This window comes from Mustela nigripes, chromosome 2, assembly GCF_022355385.1.
Source record: "Mustela nigripes isolate SB6536 chromosome 2, MUSNIG.SB6536, whole genome shotgun sequence".
NCBI lineage: Eukaryota > Metazoa > Chordata > Mammalia > Carnivora > Mustelidae > Mustela > Mustela nigripes.
Window position 1 is genome coordinate 117233063 of NC_081558.1, and position 22112 is coordinate 117255174.

Sequence of the window (22112 nt, forward strand, 5' to 3'; positions counted from 1 at the left end):
TCTGAACACATTTCTTCTCCCACTTACTTTCTTTTGGTTTGGGGTGTTTCCCTCTGCCTACATCTTCCTATTCCACACATTCAAACTTGGTAGGCTACTCTTCCTTGTGGGAAATCTTTTTTTTTTCTAAGATTTTATGTATGTATTTGACAGAGAGAGATCACAAGTAGGCAGAAAGGCAGGCGGCGGGGCGCGGGGGGGTGGGAGCAGGCTCCCCGCTGAGTAGAGAGACCGATGTGGGGGTCAATCCCAGGACCCTGAGATCATGACATGAGCCGAAGGCAGAGGCTGTAACCCACTGGACCACCAGGCACCCGGGAAACTACCCTTCATGATTTAAGATTCTAGAGCCTCATATTATGAAGCTTACTTATCACTTACATTACTTACCACTTTTCAACTTTTATTGTAATTATCTATGTTATTTCTCCCATTAAATCACAATTCTCTTCAGCTCAGAAAACAGTTTAATTCAGCTCTCAGCAGCATCCAAATACAGACTATTATGCATTAACTTAATTGCAGTTCTAGATATTAAATCAATGAAACAAATTTTAAGATATATAAAAGAAACTAGTGGACCCAGTATAATAAAATTCTCTTCAGGGGCACCTGAGTGGCTCAGTGGGTTAAAGCCTCTTTAACTTTGGCTCAGGTCAGGATCCCAGGGTCCTGGGATCAAGCCCCGAATTGCGCTCTCTGCTCAATGGGGAACCTGCTTCCCTTCCTCTCTCTGCCTGCCTCTCTGCCTACTTGTGATCTCTGTCTGTCAAATAAATAAATAAAAATCTTAAAATAAAAAATAAAAAATAAAAAAAAATTCTCTTCAATTCTAAAAGACTTATGCCTTTAAACTTGTAAATGCAGTGGGGCACCTGAGTGCACCTGAGGGCTCAGTTGGTTAAGCATCTGCCTTCAGCTCAGGTCATGATCCCAGGGTCCATTGAGTCCCACATCAGGATCCCTGCTCAGTGGGGAGTCTGCTTTTCCCTCTTCCTCTGCCCCTACCCCTGCTCCTGCTTAATTCTCTCTCAACAACAACAACAACAAAAAATCTTAGACTTGTCAATTTCGGCTGTGACAGTAAAAATACATTACACTTGCCATCATGCTTTTTTTTTTTTGGTGGCATTTGGTTCCCAGACTATTTTTTTCACCTTTTTTTTTTTAATTTTTGAAGATTTTATACGTTTGACAGAGAGAGAGTACACAAGCAGGGGGAGGGTCAGAGGCAGAGGGAGAAGCAGGCTCCCCCCCTGAGCAGGGAGCCCAACGAAGGGCCCAGGACCCTGGGATCATGATTCCAGCCAACGGCAGACGCTTAACCAACTGAACCACCCAGGCTCCCCTTTTCTTACCTTTATTGAGATATAATTTACATACTATAAAATCTGCTCACTTAAAATAATACAATTCAATTTTTAGTATATTCACAGAGTTGTGTGACCATGACCAAAATAAAATTTTAGAACCTTTTATCACTACCACCCCACAAAAAATCTCATATACATTACCAGTCATTACCCTTTGCCCCTTTCCCAACCCTTGGCAAATAATAATATGCTTTCTGTCTCTATACATTTGCCTACTCTAGATATTTAATATAAATGGGACCATACCTTATGTGGTCTTTTGTGATTGGCTTCTTTCACTTAGTATGTTGTCAAAATTCATCTTGTCTTGGAGCGCCTGGGTGACTCAGTCGGTTAAATGTCTGTCTTTGGCTCAAGTCATGATCCCAAGGTACCAGGATCAAGCCCTGAGTGCCATCATGCAGTTCTGAGCATGTTTGATACCCTTGTTTTTTTTCACCTTGGTGGTGATTACAAATGTGTTTATACTGTGGTAATTCTTTTGAGCTAAACTCTTGTTTATGCATTTTTTATACATATCATACATCAGTAATGCTTTAAAAAAAAAAAAAGACATCTTTCAACTTACTGTTGTACTTGATGGCTACAGTTTGCACTGGTGAAACTAACAATCATCTGCAGTTTTTCCGTTGCATAGTTCACAAACTGCTGTTTAAAGGCTCTCTCCTTGGCACGTGTGGTCCAGGTCAGCCTCTCATAAAGATACAAAGCTCCATACATACTTAATGAAACAGATATGAGTTTCCACCCTACAGTTTTCCAGATCTGTAGGGATAAATTCACAGGTTATTTCAAGAAAGAATATCACTACTAGGGAGACTGTACATTAAAGCATTTTAACAAACTCATCAGCCCCCTTTGACTCAAATCCGTATTTTTAAAAAAATGTATATTCCTTCTCTGTTAGAAAATCTGAAGCTACTGGAAATCAATCAAGATGAAAAAGGAGCTATACATAAATACCAGGCAAGAACTTTTATAACCTGCCAGACATTTACTAACTTGATATATCTCAAGAAGACATGTGAATTTTTTTTTAGGTCAGAGATTTTATTTCATTTATTTTTAAAGATTTTATTTATTTATTTGACAGACAGAGATCCCAAGTAGGCAGAGAGGCAGACAGAGAGAAAGGAGGAAGCAGGCTCCCCGCTGAGCAGAAAGCCCGATGCGGTAATGGATCCCAGGACCCTGGGATCATGACCTAAAAGGAAGGCAGAAGCTTTAATCCACTGGGCCACCCAGGCGCCCCAGGTCAGAGATTTTAAAAACCAAAATCTATGTTGTTAATGATGTGAAAAAAATTTTAACAGTTAAAAAGAACAACTAAAAAGTAATCTTGAATATTTTAAGGCAGATCCCACTGGTATTCAGAGAAGTCTACATAAGGGACCTGAATAATTCCTGTTACTCCAAATTATAAATATAATTTATGTGCTGTGAAGTGAAAATAGGAAGCATTGTTTTAAGGACTAGCTAGTTGGTGGTATTTTTTTTCCCTAAAGAGGTATTCGTTAAAAATGTATACTGTGGCAATCATTTTGCAATATATATACATCAAATCATTATCTTGTATGCCTAGAACTAATACAATGTTATGACAACTATACCTTAATTTAAAAATAAATAAGTCTGTATTTTTAAAAACTCAAGATTAGACCTGTGAAACGCATCTTTATTCACTAATTTTAGCCAACAACTTTTCATGTCATTCTACAAATTATCCTGGAAATAAAAGTAAATATACCTTTCTTTTCGTGTCTAGCAGACAGCTTTGCAAAACTCCAATTTTAATTATACTAAAAAGAACTTCTTACCACTCCTCCAACAACTATGATGCCCATAGAAGTTCTAGATGTGAGAGAAGCTAATCCTGTTATTAAGGTGACCATGAGTTCTTCCTGTGATGCACTGTCTGGAGTTGCTGGATTGGTTGGAGCAGTGGGAGTAGAGGCTAAAGATCTGGGAAGCTGATAAGGTTGGGGAAAAAGGATTATTATAATTAAACAACTACAAATGGAATAGTTACATTTATAAGTTCTATTGTATTTCTTGTATAATTACAGTAGTAAATCTATAAAAAGAATGAGTCAAATAATGAGTTTACTATAAATATATGAAGAAAATAAAAAGTCTCAAAATTATTTTCTATGACTAATACTGAATTTTTATACTATATGATTCTACCTTTAACAGTAGGCCCTCAACTCTCAAGTGGAATTAAAACTGTATTTTAACATTCTCACATGAAAGACACAACCTTAGAAAAAAATTTTTTTAATTACTTAAAAATTAAAATCTTCTACACTTCAAAATACACTATACGAAAATTAAAAGACAAGCCACAGACCAGAAATACATACTCTGAAATCATGTATCTGACAAACAACTTGCATCTAGAGAATATATAAAGAACTTCTACAATAAGAAGCCAAATAATCCATTAAAAAATGGGTAAATGATCTGAATAGACATTTCACAAGATACACAAATGGCCAATACAAGTACATGAAAGATGTTCAAAATCATTAGTCATTAGGGAAACACAAACTGAAACTACATGAGATACCCCTTCACATCCACTAATAAAAAAGACAGACAATAACAAGTCTTGATGGAATGTTGAGAAACAGAACCTTAATATACTGCTGGTGGGAATGTAAAATGGTGTAGCTGCTTTGGAAAACAGTTTGGCAGTTCCTCAGAAAGTTAAACATGGAGTTACCGCATGGCCCAGCAATTTCATTCCTAGGTATATACTCAAGAGAAATGAAAACAGATGTCCACATAAAAATAGTACATGAGTGTTCATAGCAGCATCATTCATAATTGCCAGAAAAGTACAAACAACTTCAGTGTCCATCATCTGAATAAAATATGAGATAATCTATAATGGAGTATTATGCACCTATAAAAAAATGGAGTACTGGTATATGCTACAACATTCATGTACCATCATGATGAATCTTGACAATACTCTGCTAAGTGAAAGATGCCCCAGGGACAAAAGGGCACATTTTTTATTATTCCGTTTATAGGAAATGTCTAGAAAGGGAAAAATATGACAGTTACAGAAAGCTAACTAGCAATAGGGCTGGAGGTGAGAATGATCACCTGCAAATGGACACAAGGGTACCATTTTGGGGTGATAAGTTCTAAAATAGGATTGTGGTGATGGTTTTAAAACTCCACTGATTTTCTGAAAAAGTATTGAATTGATAAATTCAAAAGTTTTTTTTTTCTAAATGCTTGCATTTACTCTAGTTGAAGTCAAAACTTCAATTTTATTTGAAAACAAAAACTTTTAAGGAAAAAACTGTTTCAAAAATGAATGTGGAACAACTACAACAGTACTGAATGAAAACGCTGGAAGTGCCTTTCCCTTTGCACAGTATAACTAATTCAGAAATGGCTCTATGTGATTGGTATTAGCTCATAACTATGCAAACTGGACACAACTAGTTGTATTAGAGAAATCACATAAGCAAAGTAGAAATATTTTTTAAAAAAGAGCAAGAATCTCAACTGGTAGAATCAAAGATAAATAACTGTGTAGTAGAGCAACAACAAAATCAAAAGCTTACTCAAAAAGAAAAAGATACCTGGAAGATGGGTTCTGATAATCCTAGCAACACCCTCTGAGCATTCACTGGGCCCAAGAAACGATGGACAAGGGAAGACCAGCCCAGGGAAAAACGAAATACAATATCCTCTTGAAAATCTGAACATAACTTGTGGCAATTTAGGTCATAGCTGAGATCAAATTTCTTGCAAGGAATCAGTGTATGTAGTTTATTTTGTATACCAGTTGGAAGTAATGGCTTCAAATTTTCTAGATAAAACAAAATAATGGTATTTAAGAAACAAGAGTAAATAATGTTTTACTTTTTATAAAACACCTCAAGGAAACTAAGTCCTTTCCCAATGAAATAAATAAACTACACATGAACTTATAGATGTAAATATTACCAATTATTTCTTGCTGGGACTGAAGCATTGAAGCATTGACTTCATTGGTACACCGATCCGCCAAATTTCTTCCCATACCATCTTCTATGTGCTTATTTAACTCCTGTTAACATGGTACATGTGCCCATTATTTTTTCTCTAGAACATGTACAGATTTTGCAAAATCTTAAGTGTAGTAAATGGTCTTATTTTAAGAGAATATTTTTGGGTACTTTATATATAAGATAGTTTCTATTTATTACAAGAGTGCACAGGGGCTAGAAAAGTTCAATCATGTACTAATTGCCAGGAAGACATTAAAATGGCTAATCCACTAAATAAAAATGTAGAATAAGGAGAGGAAACTGAGCAAACTTTTACTTTTAACAATAATTTAACTTACATTTTTATATACTTTCAATACACTTGGAGTAGGATGAAACTCAGAACAAAATTCATCAACTAAAACAGAGAGTCGACAAATTTCATCTGTCATTGCACTGGAAACCTGAAAATATGAAGTTAAAAAAAATTAACCAAGATTATCAACTAGTCAGTCAAACTGTAAAAAAACTTAATAAAATGTGCCTTTAGGCTAATGGTGATAACATTTTTAGGGTTACCAAAAATATTTTCATTTCCAGAAATTTATTTTATTTAAAGATTTTATTTTTAAGTAATCCTACACCCAAGGTGGGGCTTGAACTCACAAACCCAAGATCAAGAGTGGCACACTCTACTGACAAAGCCAGTTTCTCCATTCCCAGAAACTGTAGTCATAAAGTCACCAACTTACCTTGTTTGCCACCTCTTCTGTAACTGCCCTGATTTTTTTCTTAACATCCAGTGTTAAAAGATTCATCTGGTTTCGGATAAAGTCCAGTCTATCAATTTGATCTTCCCTCTCTTCCATTGAATAAACCCTATTGTAGTAGTTAGAATAATTAATTCTCAGGAAATACTGAAATCCCAAAGCAATTAAGCTAGGGCATTCACTTAGGTAATGAACCATCTGCTGGCATGATACAGTGGCAAAAAAAATCCAAAACTTACATTTCACATCTAAAATGATTCAAATAATATTTCATTTACAAAGTATTTTCTAGAGGATCGAATATAAACTACTTTGTCTGTGCATGTAGCATCCAAATCCCAAATAAGGACTCTCCAAACACAGATACGAACAGTCACAATAAAAATAATGACTTCATTTAAAAAACAGGGTCAGCAAATGGCATCCTGAAAGCCAAATCCAGCCAGCTGCTAGTTTGTGCCATGCCATGACCATTCATATGCCTCATATGCCTATCATCTGTATGACTACCTTTGCCCTAAAACTGCAGAACGGACTAGTTGCAAAAGAGAAAGTACAACTCACAAAGCCTAAAAGATCTACTATCTAGCTTTTATAGAAAATTTGTCAACCACTACAGGATCTAGGAAAACAAAGACCTGAGCATTTTAAAAATTATCTTCAGCTAAGAGAGTTCCCAAGACATGATTATATAAACCATTCTCAAATCACATGTTCTTTGTGCTGTGTATAGTTCAATGTCCTGTATTTTTAAAATCAGTAATATTAAGGTCAACTGGTGGACCAAATGCTCACTCTGGCTACTATGATAAAACAACTGAGCTGAAAGAGGCATAAATAATAAAATAATCTCATAGAAACAGTGCACAGGGCCCGAGATCAGACTCTTGAGTTCTCACTCTTGTGTTTCATTTATTAGAAATTCTCTCATTTTGTATATGATGCATTCCAGGAGAAGTGTCATAATTAGGCAAGAGATTTAGGTGTATTTGTTCCCAGTAAGATCAGATGCATTTAAAATTCCCAATTTAATGTCCTCTTAATCTCTGATGCTTTGTATCTTTCCCTTGATTGGCTTAAGGCCACTAACTGTTCAATTAAGGCTTAACATTCCGTATCACATCTAATACCGGGATCACATCTAATAACCTCAGCTTTGTTTCAAGTGTACCAAGTCTGTGAGAACTAGCCTTTTCCTCAGTGTTAGCAATTTCATGAATTTACTTTCATCTTTATGTCATCAATGGAGTAACAGTGCAGTACAATGACATATAGGGTAGTGCTTACCAAACTGACCTTCTGGCTGGCAGGTAATATCGCCTTGTTTACCAGTTGATAAAAAAATCACAACTGGCATCAAAGAGAGATTTCTAGGTATCAGTTTATAAACATGAAAAATGGGTCATAGGTTGAATATAAAAAGAGGTCCACCTGCTTTTTGGATTTCTTCAAAATATTCCACTTGTTCTTCCACTGCCTTAAAGATATTTTAAAACTATGAAGCACATTAAAATCATAACTCTTGAGAATAATGGGTTCCAGGAAATGCAAATGATGTTAAGGTTGTAGAATAAATATTTACAATTTCAAATATTCATTTAAAACCATGCAAGTAGGCTGCTGACTTAAGTGCTAAAGTATTTAAAAGATAACAATTTAAAACCTTAGTTTAAGGAATTTATACGGACATGAACTGACATTTTTATTTTGCAATAAAATGAATTCATACCTTTTCTCTGCTGCTGCCACGTTTACTGAATCCATTATGTTTTTCACAGTATCTAGTATCTGTTTAGCTCTGATAGTGTGCTGTTCAAACTTTGTTTTCACTGCTGACTGCGAGATACACTCCTGCGAGGGCCCAAGCCATAACACATTACTGTAATTCCATCCCAACATTTTCAGGAATTTAAACACAAAAACTTGCTGTTTGTAATGATAACCAAAACATAAGGGCAGAAAATAAATGCATAATAAAAAGAACTTAAAATAACAAAGGTTAAAAAACCTACAAGAAATCAAAAGTAAAAAGGGTATTAACAGCAAGTTCATATCTTTGTGTAATTTTACACAGTAATGTGCAATGGTTTTTTGACTATATTTTTAAAAATAAATGAATAAGCAGGGTACTGTTGTCAATGTTAAAGTTTTCTCCATTAAAATTACTAACTTTATTGGGATTGCCTTTAATCTATTTCTAGTCTGTTTTAATTTTTCTCATGCTTACAATAGATAACCTAATGAAGTTCTTAACTGAGTTATGAATGAGAATTCCACATTTTAAGAAATCAGTTGATGATAGAACATAGTTATTAGAAATTAGGACTTGTATTAAAACTTGAACATGAAAAAAAGTCTTTAGCAACAAGCAACCGAAATAATAATATTGTTTAAAAAATACCTACAGCTATTTCAAAGATAATCCTATTATTGTCCTTGCTCTATAGTTTGTGCAAACAGGTTCGAATGATGCCCTATCTTATTTGTTTCATCTTTAAGCTAATTGTAGCTCATAAACCATTCACAGCTGTACAAATCTGGTTTCATGACCACTGTTTTTTGTTTTTTGTTTTTTGTTTTTAAATGAATACGGTAGAATGCATCACATATAGTAATGGACACATTTATACTATAAAACTTGTTTCAATTTCAATACATCTGAATACTATTATCTAAAATATTTACTCTGAATTCATCACTGAAAACTTACAAAATTATATTAAAACTCATTCTTACTTTATAGAAAGTTAAATTCTGCACTGACATAACATCTAAAAACAACTACAAGTGTTTACAGAAGAAGGTCATCTGGTCTTTGAACAATCACTTGTCTGTATCACAGCAGCAGTAACTACAATAGGTGTTTCGTAGAAGTCACATTTATTCCCTGTGATAAATTTTTTTAAAAATTGAGAATATACCCCAACTTTCCATGATTTCCATGAATTCATCTTCTTGAACCTCTTTTCACTGCAACCAGTATAAATTGTGTTAACTATCTTTCATCACAATAAACAGCTTTCAAGCTTTAAAAAGTATTCACTTAATACCAAAGTATTTATTTTGAAATCACTAGTATGTTCATTCAATACACTATTTATAACCTAGAGCCTTCACATTTCTAAAATGATTACCTATTCAATTCACTAAGATAGAAAAAACTTTTATAATTTCTTCTGCCATTTTAGCTGTCCTCTGTGGTACTATGAGGTATGAAATAAAAACAGATTCACTTCTTTAGCTATAGGACATTGAGGGTAATTCATTTCCTTAACACTTTATAAAACCTTAACTTAAACCTATGACTTTCTTCCACTGGATAGCCTAACTTTTGTTCATGGTTAAACTTATTTATACATCACTCAACATCACTAATCCTGAAAAGATTAGTTGTAGGAAGTTATGGTATTCCCATTCTCTATGTGCCTACAGAAAAACCACCAATAAGTACACAATATTAAACAGTTAAACTGCTTATTTTTAACAACCAAAACAAAGCTCTGATTTTCTTTAAATAACTGCACCTCATAAAATGACAAATTAACCTCCATAAAAACAATAAAAGCATAAAAATATTTTTAAAAGAAAAAAAGGTTAAAAGAAATCCTATATTCCTCGATGAAGCAGATCTAGATATCAGCAATGAAGACCTAAATTTATAGGTAACAGCACAGTATTAGAGCTAGACCAGAAAGAAATATTTTCAAAAGTTATTAGGCAATATAAAAGTCACTCCTTGATTTTAAAAATATACAATAATGTCATGAATTAACAGAGAGACATAAACTACTAGTTAATATAAATAACTAGTTAAAATAATAAATAAACAAACTCCTTCTAGTTTAGAAATGGGTATCTTACACTGATATTCCCACTGATCACAAAAATATCAAGTCAACCTGCAAAAGAAATACTCTATTCTGAGGTGTGAGAAATGTTAATTTAAATATGGGTTTTTAAAACTGCATTATTTCTCAGAACTCTCACTACACTAATAAGCTTATGAATCCCCACAGGAACATACATAGTGAGCAGCAGCTTCCAGACTTACTTTATCAGGAACTCTAATTTTCCAAGAAGGTTAAAATACTGTACCAAACCATTTTAAATCCCAATTGTATCTCAGTTAAGATAGTTTTCTAACTTACTTTTTTTGTTTGTTTTCTAACTTTCTAATAATATCTAAAGAAGCCAGCTGGTAGTTAATTATAGTCATAGATTTATAGATATTAATACTTATATATAATTAAGACATAAAATTACTGTCAAATCCTCTTAACAGACCCCAAACACCCAATAATATGCTATTCACCACTCCCAACTTACTATTTTTAAAGATTTTTAAAAATTTTATTTATTTATTGGAGACAGGAAGAAAGAGATCACAAGTAGGCAGAGAGGCAGGCAGAGAGAGAGGGGGAAGCAGGCTTCCCGCTGAGCAGAGAGCCCGATGCGGGGCTTGATCCCAGGACCCTGAGACCATGAAATGAGCAGAAGGCAGAGGCTTAACCCACTGAGCCACCCAGGCGCCCCTATTTTTAAAGATTTTTAAATTGAAAGGGCAATGCAAGAAAAAATACTACTATACAATATACCTCTCCCATCTGTCTCCCTCTCCATACAGATATATCTATATAGAGAGCTATGCATATATTTTTATAGATATTTTTTTCCTGTTGAACAATCTGACACTTCTTTGCAGACACCACAACTTCACTACTAAATATATTAACATGCCTTATTAGGAATGGGATCATTTTCCTATACGACCAAGAAAGAATCACTGCATTCACTGGGACAGTAAATACTATTAACCTAACATACAGTCCATTTTCAGATTTCACCAGTTGTCCCAGAAGGTCCTTTACAACTAAGTCACTGACATTTTAGAGTAGAATTATCTTATACCTGTTTTCCATCTTATAATCAAAACTATTAAGAATAGCTAATGGCCAAATATTTGAGCAAAGGTATTTAGATTTCTAAATTATCTTTAGAATATACACTTGTTCAAATACAGGTTTAAAATAATAAGAAACATGCTGACAGAATTAACACCGATTTTGATTGATTTTAATGGATTTAATTTTCAAGCCTTATTTTAACTTGATACTCCAAATGTTCCTATAATGTTTTGCTCCTCAAGAACCAAATGAAACCCAAAAAGTCTATGGCAAATATCAGACCACTAAAAATGGTAAACTTGGTGCAATTTTTCTTTTCACAAAAATCATTTTCTAAGACTCCAAAAAAAGTGAATTCTAAAAACAAAGAGAAAATACATATGTAAGACACATTCTGTGACCACAATACAAAGAAAACAAAAATAAATAACCAAAAGTTGGATGAAAAGAATCAAAACATCTTATTCTGAGCAACTCCTGTATTGAAGAGAAAATGCCAACAACTGTAATTAAAAACTATTAAAAACAATGAAAACTAAACTGGATACTGAAACCCGTGGTATATGTCCAAAGTTACATCACAAATTCACAGCCCTAAATTCTTCCCTAAAGAAAAAAACAAAAAGACAATTCCACTTAAAAAAAAGTATAAAAAAGTCAGGAGAAACTATGTTTAAAGATTAACATAGAATTTAATGAATAAAAACCAAAACCTGCTATTTATGAATGGAAAACTTAACTAAAAGCTGGGGCTAGATGTTTGGAGGATAGAGCAGAGCAGTTAAATCACTGGGAAATCCAATTAAGGTTAGACTATATACATGTGGGGGCACCTGAGTGGCTCAGGTGTTGAGCATCTGCCTTCGGCTCAAGTCATGATCCCAGGGTCCTGGGATCAAGCCCTGCATCGGGCTCCCTGCTCGGCGGGAGGTCTGCTTCTCCCTCTCCTAGTACCCCCTGCTTGTGTTCCCTCTCTTACTGTGTCTCTGTCAAATACATAAATAAAAATCCTTAAAAAAAGGAAAAAAGAAAAAAATAGAATATATACATTACATGTACGTATGTCTAAATAGATATGAGAAAAAATACAGAAGTTTTAAAAATGAACAATTTTATCCTACTAAATTATAAATTCTTAAAAATGCCCCAATTTATAGAAGTCTTAAATTATGAAAATTGATTTAAGAAGTAACTAATTTCACTCTGGAAAAAAAGCTGAAACAAGTAATCATCAAAAAATGCTTTGGCCACCAAGACAAGACTTTCTGCCCATCTATTTATTTCTTTAGGTAAGTTCAAATAATTTCTAGCTGATTCTTACATTAAATCTATCATACTTTTAATTGAACAAACATTTCAAATTCTAAGGTCTGATATTCTCTATGACTTTATGTAAAGCTCTTGCACATGGTTTTTTCTATACATAATTTTTAGACTCCCAAATGAACTATTACAATAAAAAACTGCCAAATTTCTTCTAAAAACATTAAAAACAGTAATTCCTAGGTCTGCCTGATTATTGCCCTCACTTGGGGAGCAAGTGAATATATACGGATTGCTAGGTCCATCCCATGCCCCACTGGATCGTCCTCTGGGATAATTCAGGCAGTTCTCTAAAGCACCTCATGTGATTCTCATGATCAGCCAAGGTTTGGGAACCAGTGTTCTACAGCATAGCTTTTTATTCTTCTCATTCCCACTTCTTCAAGGAGATACTCTGTCTGGGTAGCAGGAACCAATATGAAAGAGGTTATAAATGCATATGAGAACAATATGATTTAGTAGGAGAAATCAGTGACAAATATCTAATACACATAGAAAGAAGGAAAGAAAGGTCAATAAGTAAGACAAAGGGAGACAGAACAAAAGATCCTCTCCCCAATATTTTTCCCATGGATGAAATAATTGAGAAAGGTGAGGAGAGCACTGAATCTTGTGAAAGAAAAAGGAAAGAACATAAACAATGGTCTTGGAGTGACTGGGAATTCATGCAATCTATGGTTTAGCTTGGGATGACATATGCTAATATCTCAGGAGCTCTGACTTTAGAGACATCTTACCAAGGTCTCCACTAGTGTGGACTTTCCTTCTCTACGTATGCTGTCTTCATCTACTTAATAGTCTATTTCCAACTCACCAAATTAAAGATGGGGGATAGCGACCAAATGTTTAATTTAAAAAATTCTGCCAAGTACATTCAACATTTTCACATCCTTGCTATTAAAGCTGTTACAACTTAAAGGAAGAATTACAAAAGAAGTTTTTCTTAGTTCTGAAGTCTTCATGTTCATACATGGGTGAAAAGGGGATATGTAATCTAAACAGAGCTAGATTAAAAAGGGCTAAATAAGAGCTTAGAAATTAACATCTAAAGAACTTTTTTCAGTTAAATGTAGGATGAGTTTTAATGTCTCTGAATAAAATGCCTGCACCAAAATAGAAATAAGTGTCCTTCCTTCCCAGTGCTGCAAATACATTAGCTATTTGTGTGCCCAGTAGTTCCTACCAGATTCCTATACTACAGAATACCCTGTATCCTAATTATTTTTGTACTCATTTGTTTAGGACATTTGACATAAAATGTGGAGAATAAACAGGTAATGACACAGCTTAAAATGTAATAAATTCAGTAAAATGACATTAACAAAAGAAAAACATGATCTTCACTTTGCTCCATTACGCATTCCAATAGCAATTTCATTTATTTAATCTTGCTTCAAATTACTGAATAAAGAGAATTTCACTCACTGCACAACACATGCAATATTAAAAAAACAGTTTCCCGTTTGAATACAACCATATAAGAAAAAATGAGAAATTATAATCTTTAATTCTCAATTCTTACAGATTTTGCAGGGACTTCCTTTCTTCAAACTTGTTTCACTTGCTGTAGCAGTAACTATACTAAATAACAGCAAGCAAAGGTTATTTGACAAAGATAAATAGAGGAAACAGAGGATTATGATCATTCTCCAACCAATGACAGGGTTTTATATTAGTCAATACATACACAAAATTCCTACCTCGAAGATTTGTTCAAAATTCTGAAACTCCTGTAATCTCGCCTGAAATCCTTCAGCAAGTGCCCCACCTGTAATATTTAGGTGAAGAGTTTAAAACCTAGGATACAGCAAAGTAAGATTTATAGCAGTTATTTCTACAACTATTCTTGTATTTCAAAAGACAATCTATATTAATACATACCACCTTCTGGCATTCCCTGTGCTTTGTGCTTTCTAGCACTAAGAACTTCCTTTGCAGAAACAAAGAAAATACGATTCTGTGCCTCTAAAGGATCCACAACTTTAAGCTCCTCCACCAAGAAATGCAGACATCTTTCCATGTGCTGTCTACGTACCTAGAGAAAACAGGGTACCGAAGTAAACAAATGTAATGACTGCTACAGGCCTTTACTAAGCTCCATTTATAGTGATATTATAGTAGTATCTCCAATATACTTAAGAAACCCAAAAATTCTAATAAATGAAGTTTGATACTTGCTGACAGAATACTTTCTCTTAGAGTAATGATCCTTCTTTGACCACTTAAAATTCTGATGGACCAACAAATACCATGATGCCATTTCCAAACATAGTATTGACAAATAATAATACTTACTGCCATGGGAAAATGTTCTTATTTCTGTATTATTGACATACATGACTATACTACAAAGAAGAAATATGTATATACATACTGTGAAAATTAATAGTTGGCATGAAGGCAACAACCACAAAGCAGGTGGGGCATTTTTATTTATTTCTTATGCTTGTTTTCCAAATATTTTTAAATGAAGCTATTAATATCTCTGATATCAGAAAATAAATGCTACAAACAATTTGCTACAATGAAGCTATTTTTATTGCAAAATCAGAACATGGTCTATTTTTCTTTCAGTGATTGTTTTTTAAAGATTTTATTTATTTATATGAGAGAGAGAGAGCATGGTAGGGGGGTCAGAGGGAGCAGCAGACTCTCTGCTGAGCAGGAGCTCCATGGGGGACATGGCCCGGGCTATAGGCAGTCGCTTAACCAAGTGAGCCACCCAGGCATCCCAAATAGTCTATCTTTCTTAAAACACTGAGAATTAAATTTGGGGAGAATGCATTAGCTAGGGATTAGGGTTGCAATGTTAGGTTTAAGACTAGCACTTAGGTATTAAAATTAGGATTAAGAGGGGTGCCTGGCTGGTTTAGTCAGTACAGTATGTGACTTGATCTTGGGGTTGTGAGTTTGAGCCCCATGTGGGATACAAAGATTACTTAAAACTTTAAAGAAAATTAAAAATTAAAGAAAAAATAAGACTAAGAGTAAAACTAGTTAGGGTACAGTACTAGCCTCTAGCATTGTGCCTAAGATAAGGGAACTAAGCTAAATAAGAATGGAAAAAAACAATCTGTGGATGATATTTCCTAAATCTCTGATGATTAAATGAGACCCCAATTTGCAAAAGTATGACCACATGCGTTAATAATAGCAGGATATATAAAGCTTCATATTAAACAAAATTATAATTCTGGGGGTAGGGGAAAGAATGAAAACACATAATCAAACATGTAAACAGTGATGGGACTGTGTAAATTTTAATTTTTTTGTAAGTAAACACAAATCGTGATTAAAGTCAGAAAAAGAAATTATCAGGCAAATTAAATATTATTTATAGACCACAGACCAAATTCCAGATACTCTATTCTTTTTAAAAAGAAGTTTCTAGGGATGCCTGGGTGGCTCAGTCGGTTAAGCATCTGCTTTTGGCTCAGGTTATGTTCCCAGAGTCCTGGGATGGGGTCCCATATTGGACTCCTTACTCTGCAGGGAGCCTACTTCTCCTGCCACTCCTGCTGCTTGTGCTTTCTCTCTCTCTGACAAACAAATACAATCTTAAAAAAAAAAAAGTTTCTAAAACCACCAGCATGACTAAAATTTAAAACAACAAAAAAATACAACTGTTGGTAAGGATATATAAATCACTTGGAACTCTCAATCTGCTTAGGAGTATAGACTCGTACAAGCATTTTAGAAAACTCTTGGGCTGTGTTTACTGAAGCAGCATATTCTCTACCAGCAATTCTACTCCTAGATATATACTCACAAATTACTGATCTCTGCAGTACTGACATTTTGGTTGGGAGGGTTGTTCTGTTATGGGACTTTTAACAGCTCTTAGCCTCTACCAAACAGATGCCAGTAGCACACTCCCAGAGCTGTATCAATCAAAAGTATCTTCAGACATGGCCCAATATTCCCTAGAGATCAAAACTGCCCAACCCCTCAGACCGAGAAGCACTGGAATATACCCAACAGAAATATATACCTATGTGCACCAAAGACACACATGTAAGAATATGTAGAGCAGCACTACTTATAACAGCTAAATCTAGGAAGTTTACCCAAATGCCTGTCACTAGCAGAATGAATAAATCAAATGTAGAAATTCAAAGGCTGAAATACTATACAGTAATGACACTGCACTTCAACCATGCCCAAGAGTATGGATGCAATAACAAATGTAATGTTGAGCAGAAGAAACCTGACACAAAGCAGATACTATATGATTCCATTACATAAAGCTGAACAACCAAAAAACTAATCAAGGATGTCAGAAGTCATGTAAGTGCTCATTCTTATGAGATAGGACAAGACTGGAGGGGGGTGTTGGCAATGTTCTGCTTCTTGAGCTGGATCCTGACACAAACTGAGGTTCTTTCAATTCCTGAGTTTGAGTTCTGTTTCTTGAGCTGGGTCCTGACACAAATCGAAGTTCTTTACAAATTGAAGTTCTTTCAATTTGTAAAGTTCACTGAACTGGACACTTAGGATCTACACACTTTTTTGTTATGCTATACTTCAAAAAAACTACAACAAAACAAAGTTTCATTATCTAAAATGATTAGATAGTACACTTCTATAACAATTTTCCTCCAAAGTAGTTTAATAGTCTGGTCTTGATCACTAAGTCTTTTCTCAAGTAAAAGAACAGCTACGTAGGATGTTCTATAAGGTATACTGTTTTCTCAGATAACAATGTACATGACTACAGCTCATAACTTAAAAGAAAAAATAACTTACGTCTTCCATATACTCTGGCTCTGATGCAGAGGCATCCCAACGATTATTCAAAATGAAAATATTAGGCTTGGAAAGTCGTTCATTTACCTTGTGAAAAAATTGCTTTTCCTAAAAAACATCAAATACCCAAGATATGTTTACTTTTAACAGCTATTTTATATTTACATTTATAGTTGAAGTTCTTCTAATCTTAAAGTTTGAACCATTAAGACAACAGTGGATTCATACCCACCGATAAAGGATCCCAAATCACTGAATATTACACTTCTCCAAGATGAGAAAACTAAATTGTAAGATGGCAAAAGTGAAGATTTTCCTGCTCCTGCCATGAGTCTTTTCTGAAATTCAATTTAATAAATATCTATGTCTCTACTATTGTGCAGAGCATAACAGATACTGCTGGATATTATAGTCAACATTTTCAAAAAGCTACCTCAAATCTTTTTGAAGATTTAGAATAACAATGTAAGACCTATGCACATAATAATAAACAACAGAGAAAGGTATGTGCCTTAAATGCTAAAATACATACTATGCTTATTTAAAGGAAAGAGACACCATAACCAGTTGGAATTAGGAAAAGCTCCATAAAGAAGGGAGTGATGATAAAGATGTGCTTAGAAGTACTGATAATGGCTTTCTGAAAGATAAGCTGGGAGTAGAGGAAGAATTGTGGGCAAAGAATAGCATAAACAAAGACACAGAAGTCAGAATGTAATTCAAATGGCGTTATTCTAACAAAGATTTTAAGCATTTATCTGTTTCTCATATCATGAGATTATAAACAACTGTCCATGTTGTCATAGCAGCCTGGTCCATGTGATATAGATCAGGTTATACAAAAGCTAGTACCAGTGGCAAACCAGAGGTCTTGCTAGTAACACCTAGGTTATAATGGTGTTTGGCCATTTATATGCTTTTGAGGAATGACAATTTTTAAAAACCATACTATAGTTTTAGATATTAGATATCTATAAACTCTGGAGTTTATCTGGGATGAGTATGGCTCTAGACAGCCTGGATAAATAATCGAATCTATTAAATCTGACAGCGGCGTATAATGGACACAGGTAAGCTAAAACCTAGAGTACACACAAGTAAAGCTGGGAAGGGTTGACAAAACTAGAAGTATGAAAAGCCTTGCCTGCCAGATGTGGGGACTGGGGGGAGGGTGTGGGATGGGAGTGTTAAACTTTATTCAGAAGACTGAAATCATCACCCTGACAATCTGGTGCCCATTTCTTCTGAAACCGGCAAATAACCACAATCAATGTCAATACCACACACATATCACACCTTGCATTTAATTAAAGATTCACTAGAAGCGAGAGACATCAAACCCTAGATTCCCAATGGGAACACTCAAGAAGGCCAGCAACAACTTTTCCAGTCCCACGGAAACACAAATTCCTCTGTTCACCCTTGATATTAGAGGTTCTTTTTAATCCATGATTTGGATTTCCCTCACTCTTCAGAAAAGACACCATCTCATTTCCTACCACTCAAACATAATAATATTATTTAACCTACCGTGTTCATTAGTGTTGATTCAGAGTTTGCTACCAAAACGAAGACATCAGCATCTAAGCAAAACTTATCAATCCAGCTATCCAGCTCTGTAGTGACATCTGTACCGGGACTAATGGGAATAAGATAATATTGTATTTTATATTTTTAAAAAAAGAAAATTTGATTATAAAAGACATTTTATAAAGCTTTTATAAATTGAAGTCTAAAGGCCAGGATTTCCACCAGTTTTCAGCACAAAGCCCAAGAGATCTACTTTTTCCACCTATAAAAAAACACTTGTGACAAGCTGAATCTGTGTTTTATAAACTTCCATATCTATTCTGCTGACAAAGAACTCCCAGAGCCTATTCAATTGAAAACTTAAACAAATGCTTTAAAAAAAAAAAAAAGTTGTTTACTAGAAAGAAGTAACCTTGGGCACCTGGGTGGCTCAGTCAGTTACAGTCTGCCATCAGCCCAGGTCACGATCCCAGGATCCTAGGATGGAGTCCAAGTCACTGGATCCCTGCTCAGTGGGGAGCCTGCTTCTCCCTCTCCCTCTGCCCCTCCCTCCTCCTTGTGGGGGGGGGCAGACGACAACACACGACACACCCTCTCTAATAAGTAAATCTTTAAGATAAAAACAAATAACCTTCTGATTTTTGACAAAGTAAGTAACATAGTCAATATTTTAATCTTCTAAATCCTTATGGTTTGGAAGGATGAAAAATAAGTGCTAAAAAACCCTCCAACCCCCCCCCCCAAAATGGCTAATATATACCAAAATCAAAGATGTAAGTAGCTATGTCCAGTACAGCTGAGAGAATATTTAAATGCTCATGAGCATAAATAATAAAACACCCTCTGCTAAAACCTAAGTTTAATATACTATACAATAAAAATTATAATATAACTATCTACCCACTGTGACAATGTAGAAAGATGAGAGGTTGGGGTCATGGACATAGTCTGGCCATGAAATAAAGCAAAATTAAAAGCCCATCACCAAAACCAAAATGGTTTCCACACAACACTGAAATTTTAACCAAAGAAAACAAAAGAGCATACCAAAATTTTGAAAAATCATTTAACTACTTTTTTTAGTTAAGGACATTGCTTAGCAAATGTGCATTATCATTTTACTTAGCACCAATATAGTAAAAGAACATATAATAAATGAAGACTCATCAGAAGAGTTGAAACAAAATTCCAGAAGTATTCAATTAATTCCTGAACAATTAAAAAAATCTATGTAAACTGTCCATTAAGCTATTCTGGGAAACTTGGGCCTTAAGCATTAATTTATTATGCCTGGGTGACTCAGTCAGTTAAGCGTTGGACTACTGGTTTCAGCTTAGGTTGTGATCTCAGGGTGGTGACAGTCTTGCATTGGACACCATGCTTCGGTGTGAAGTCTGCTTGAAATTCCCTCCCTTTACCGTCCCCACCCCACACTCTACGTCCCCACCCTGTCCCCACCCCATCCCCACCCCACACGTCCCCACCCCACACTCTATGCATGTGTTCTTTCAATTCTTAAAAAAAAAAGAGGTATTACTAGATAAAAAGATTTACCTAATCAGAGGTACCTACATAGTCATTTAGAATTAGGCAATCTCTAAGCCCCAGCTATTTATCCAAACTACAAGGTAGAGGGGGGAGAAAAGTGGCTATCCTTGAAATTTCATCTAATAGAATTAGACAAAGCAACTGGCACTTTATATAACCAGTAAAAAACATAAACCAACACCTTTTCTGTTTCTTAACAATCTAACAAGTGAGAACAAAGGAGCAACTAAACATTTAAATCTTTATGTATTATACTTTAAAACAAGCAATACTATTCTATCAAATAAACTTTTACAAGGAGAAAATGCAATTCATATGTAATTTTACCTGTCCACTAAAACCAGGTCATCTCTCAAGAGGGCACATTTTGCCTTTGGCCAAAATACATGTACAAGACAGCCAGCTTTCAAGTCTTTGTCCATATGAAGGGCATGAGCCAGCTGATTAACTGTCTAAAGTGGAAGGGAAAGAAATGAACAAAACTCTGCTTGTAATAAAACTCAATAAAAATGAAAAACACTATGATCTGGTACATTTATTTTTGCAAAACATATACAAAAAGCAGAACTTTAAATAACTGTAAATAAAACTATCTCAGCAATCTTGAGAAACTGAGTTTTAGAATTACCAAGAAGGGGGAAAAAAGATACTCTTAAAAACAGTTTAGTCATCCACTCTGCAAAAATAATCAGAGCTAGTAACATTTTAAATGCCCAATAAGTGAACTCTGGCAATGGAATGCTATGTAATACCGATATTGATATTGTATGTATGAAAGCAAATTTACAATATATTAAGAAAAAAAAAAAGGCAAGTCAAAAAAAATAACACACATGAAACCATTTTGTTTACAAAATACAAAGAAACACATTTAACTCTATACCATAAGAATTTTCCACTGGTTTTAGGAAACATGTGAGTTTTGAAGTTTCTTTTTGCCCAACTGTATTTTCTGTCTCTTCTAAAACGCACTGCTCAGTAGTTAAAGGGTGGAAATAGAAGAAACATTACTAAAATAGGTTTAAAAACACCAGAGTAATAAGACCAAAACAATACAAGAGAAGCTCAAGACATATTCTTTTAATAAAGGATTTTTTTCACTAGCTGGTTATTTATTCACATAAACCTACTTGACATCAATGACTATGCCTTCTCTTTCCATCTGAATTCACTAAAATATTTCTATTTCTCAAGATGATTTCTGACATATGCTAATTTATTAATGTGTTACTTTAATACTATTCATGTATGTGTTAAATATACAATACAAAGAGCTTAATATAAAATTAATATTCAAGGAACGGACACCAGTACACATACAAATGAGATGTAGAGGTATCAATTTTTAAAGGGAAACATCTATTTTCAAATGGGCACAACAGTCCTGATCACGGCTGAGGTAAATCTCCATAGTGACAATGTTATTGTCAATGGTTTTATTTTTGCTTGCTTTCATAAACTTTTTGACTGAATTATAAACTTGTACTAAAATCTTGATGCCTGGTCTGTAAAATTAAGATAATAAAAGCACCTATCTGACAGAGCTGTGGTGAGGTTTGAGTTACTGTAGGTACTTAGAATATTGCCTGGTACTTAGTGTACAGTGAAATATTAGCTATTACTATTGCATTTCTTTTACTAAGTAAACGACTACAGCATGAGACTCCAAGTCTATACCTTAAAGCAGGCCTCAACTTGAGGTAAACAAATTTAAATTCTGGAGTAGGGGAGAGGTGCAAAAGGGCATGAAAAGGAAGTGGACTGGAAGTAGAGAGTACAGACCAAGAAAGAGGAGATGATTACTTTAAAATATCATAGTACAGGGACGCCTGGGTGGCTCAGTTGGTTAAGCAGCTGCCTTCGGCTCAGGTCATGATCCCAGCGTCCTGGGATCGAGTCCCACATCAGGCTCCTTGCTCGGCAGGG

The 22112-nt window shown here is 34.6% G+C and overlaps 1 protein-coding gene across 3 annotated transcripts in view; it reads right to left on the bottom strand.

Moving 5' to 3' along the window:
• MFN1 (mitofusin 1) overlaps positions 1-22112 on the bottom strand; it is a 32618-nt gene that overhangs the window by 4495 nt on the left and 6011 nt on the right. For 2 of the 3 annotated variants that reach the window (XM_059391495.1, XM_059391496.1), the window contains exons 5-17: positions 20514-20638; positions 18639-18747; positions 17109-17216; positions 14244-14397; positions 14063-14130; positions 7865-7986; positions 6118-6244; positions 5725-5829; positions 5343-5445; positions 4976-5205; positions 4010-4132; positions 3191-3343; positions 1942-2138 (exon numbers count right to left, since the gene is read on the bottom strand). In XM_059391495.1, the coding sequence (XP_059247478.1) occupies positions 1942-2138; positions 3191-3343; positions 4010-4132; positions 4976-5205; positions 5343-5445; positions 5725-5829; positions 6118-6244; positions 7865-7986; positions 14063-14130; positions 14244-14397; positions 17109-17216; positions 18639-18747; positions 20514-20638 (1724 nt within the window). The remainder of the gene's footprint in view (positions 1-1941; positions 2139-3190; positions 3344-4009; positions 4133-4975; positions 5206-5342; positions 5446-5724; positions 5830-6117; positions 6245-7864; positions 7987-14062; positions 14131-14243; positions 14398-17108; positions 17217-18638; positions 18748-20513; positions 20639-22112) is intronic. The other variant, XM_059391497.1, reaches the window with a different exon arrangement.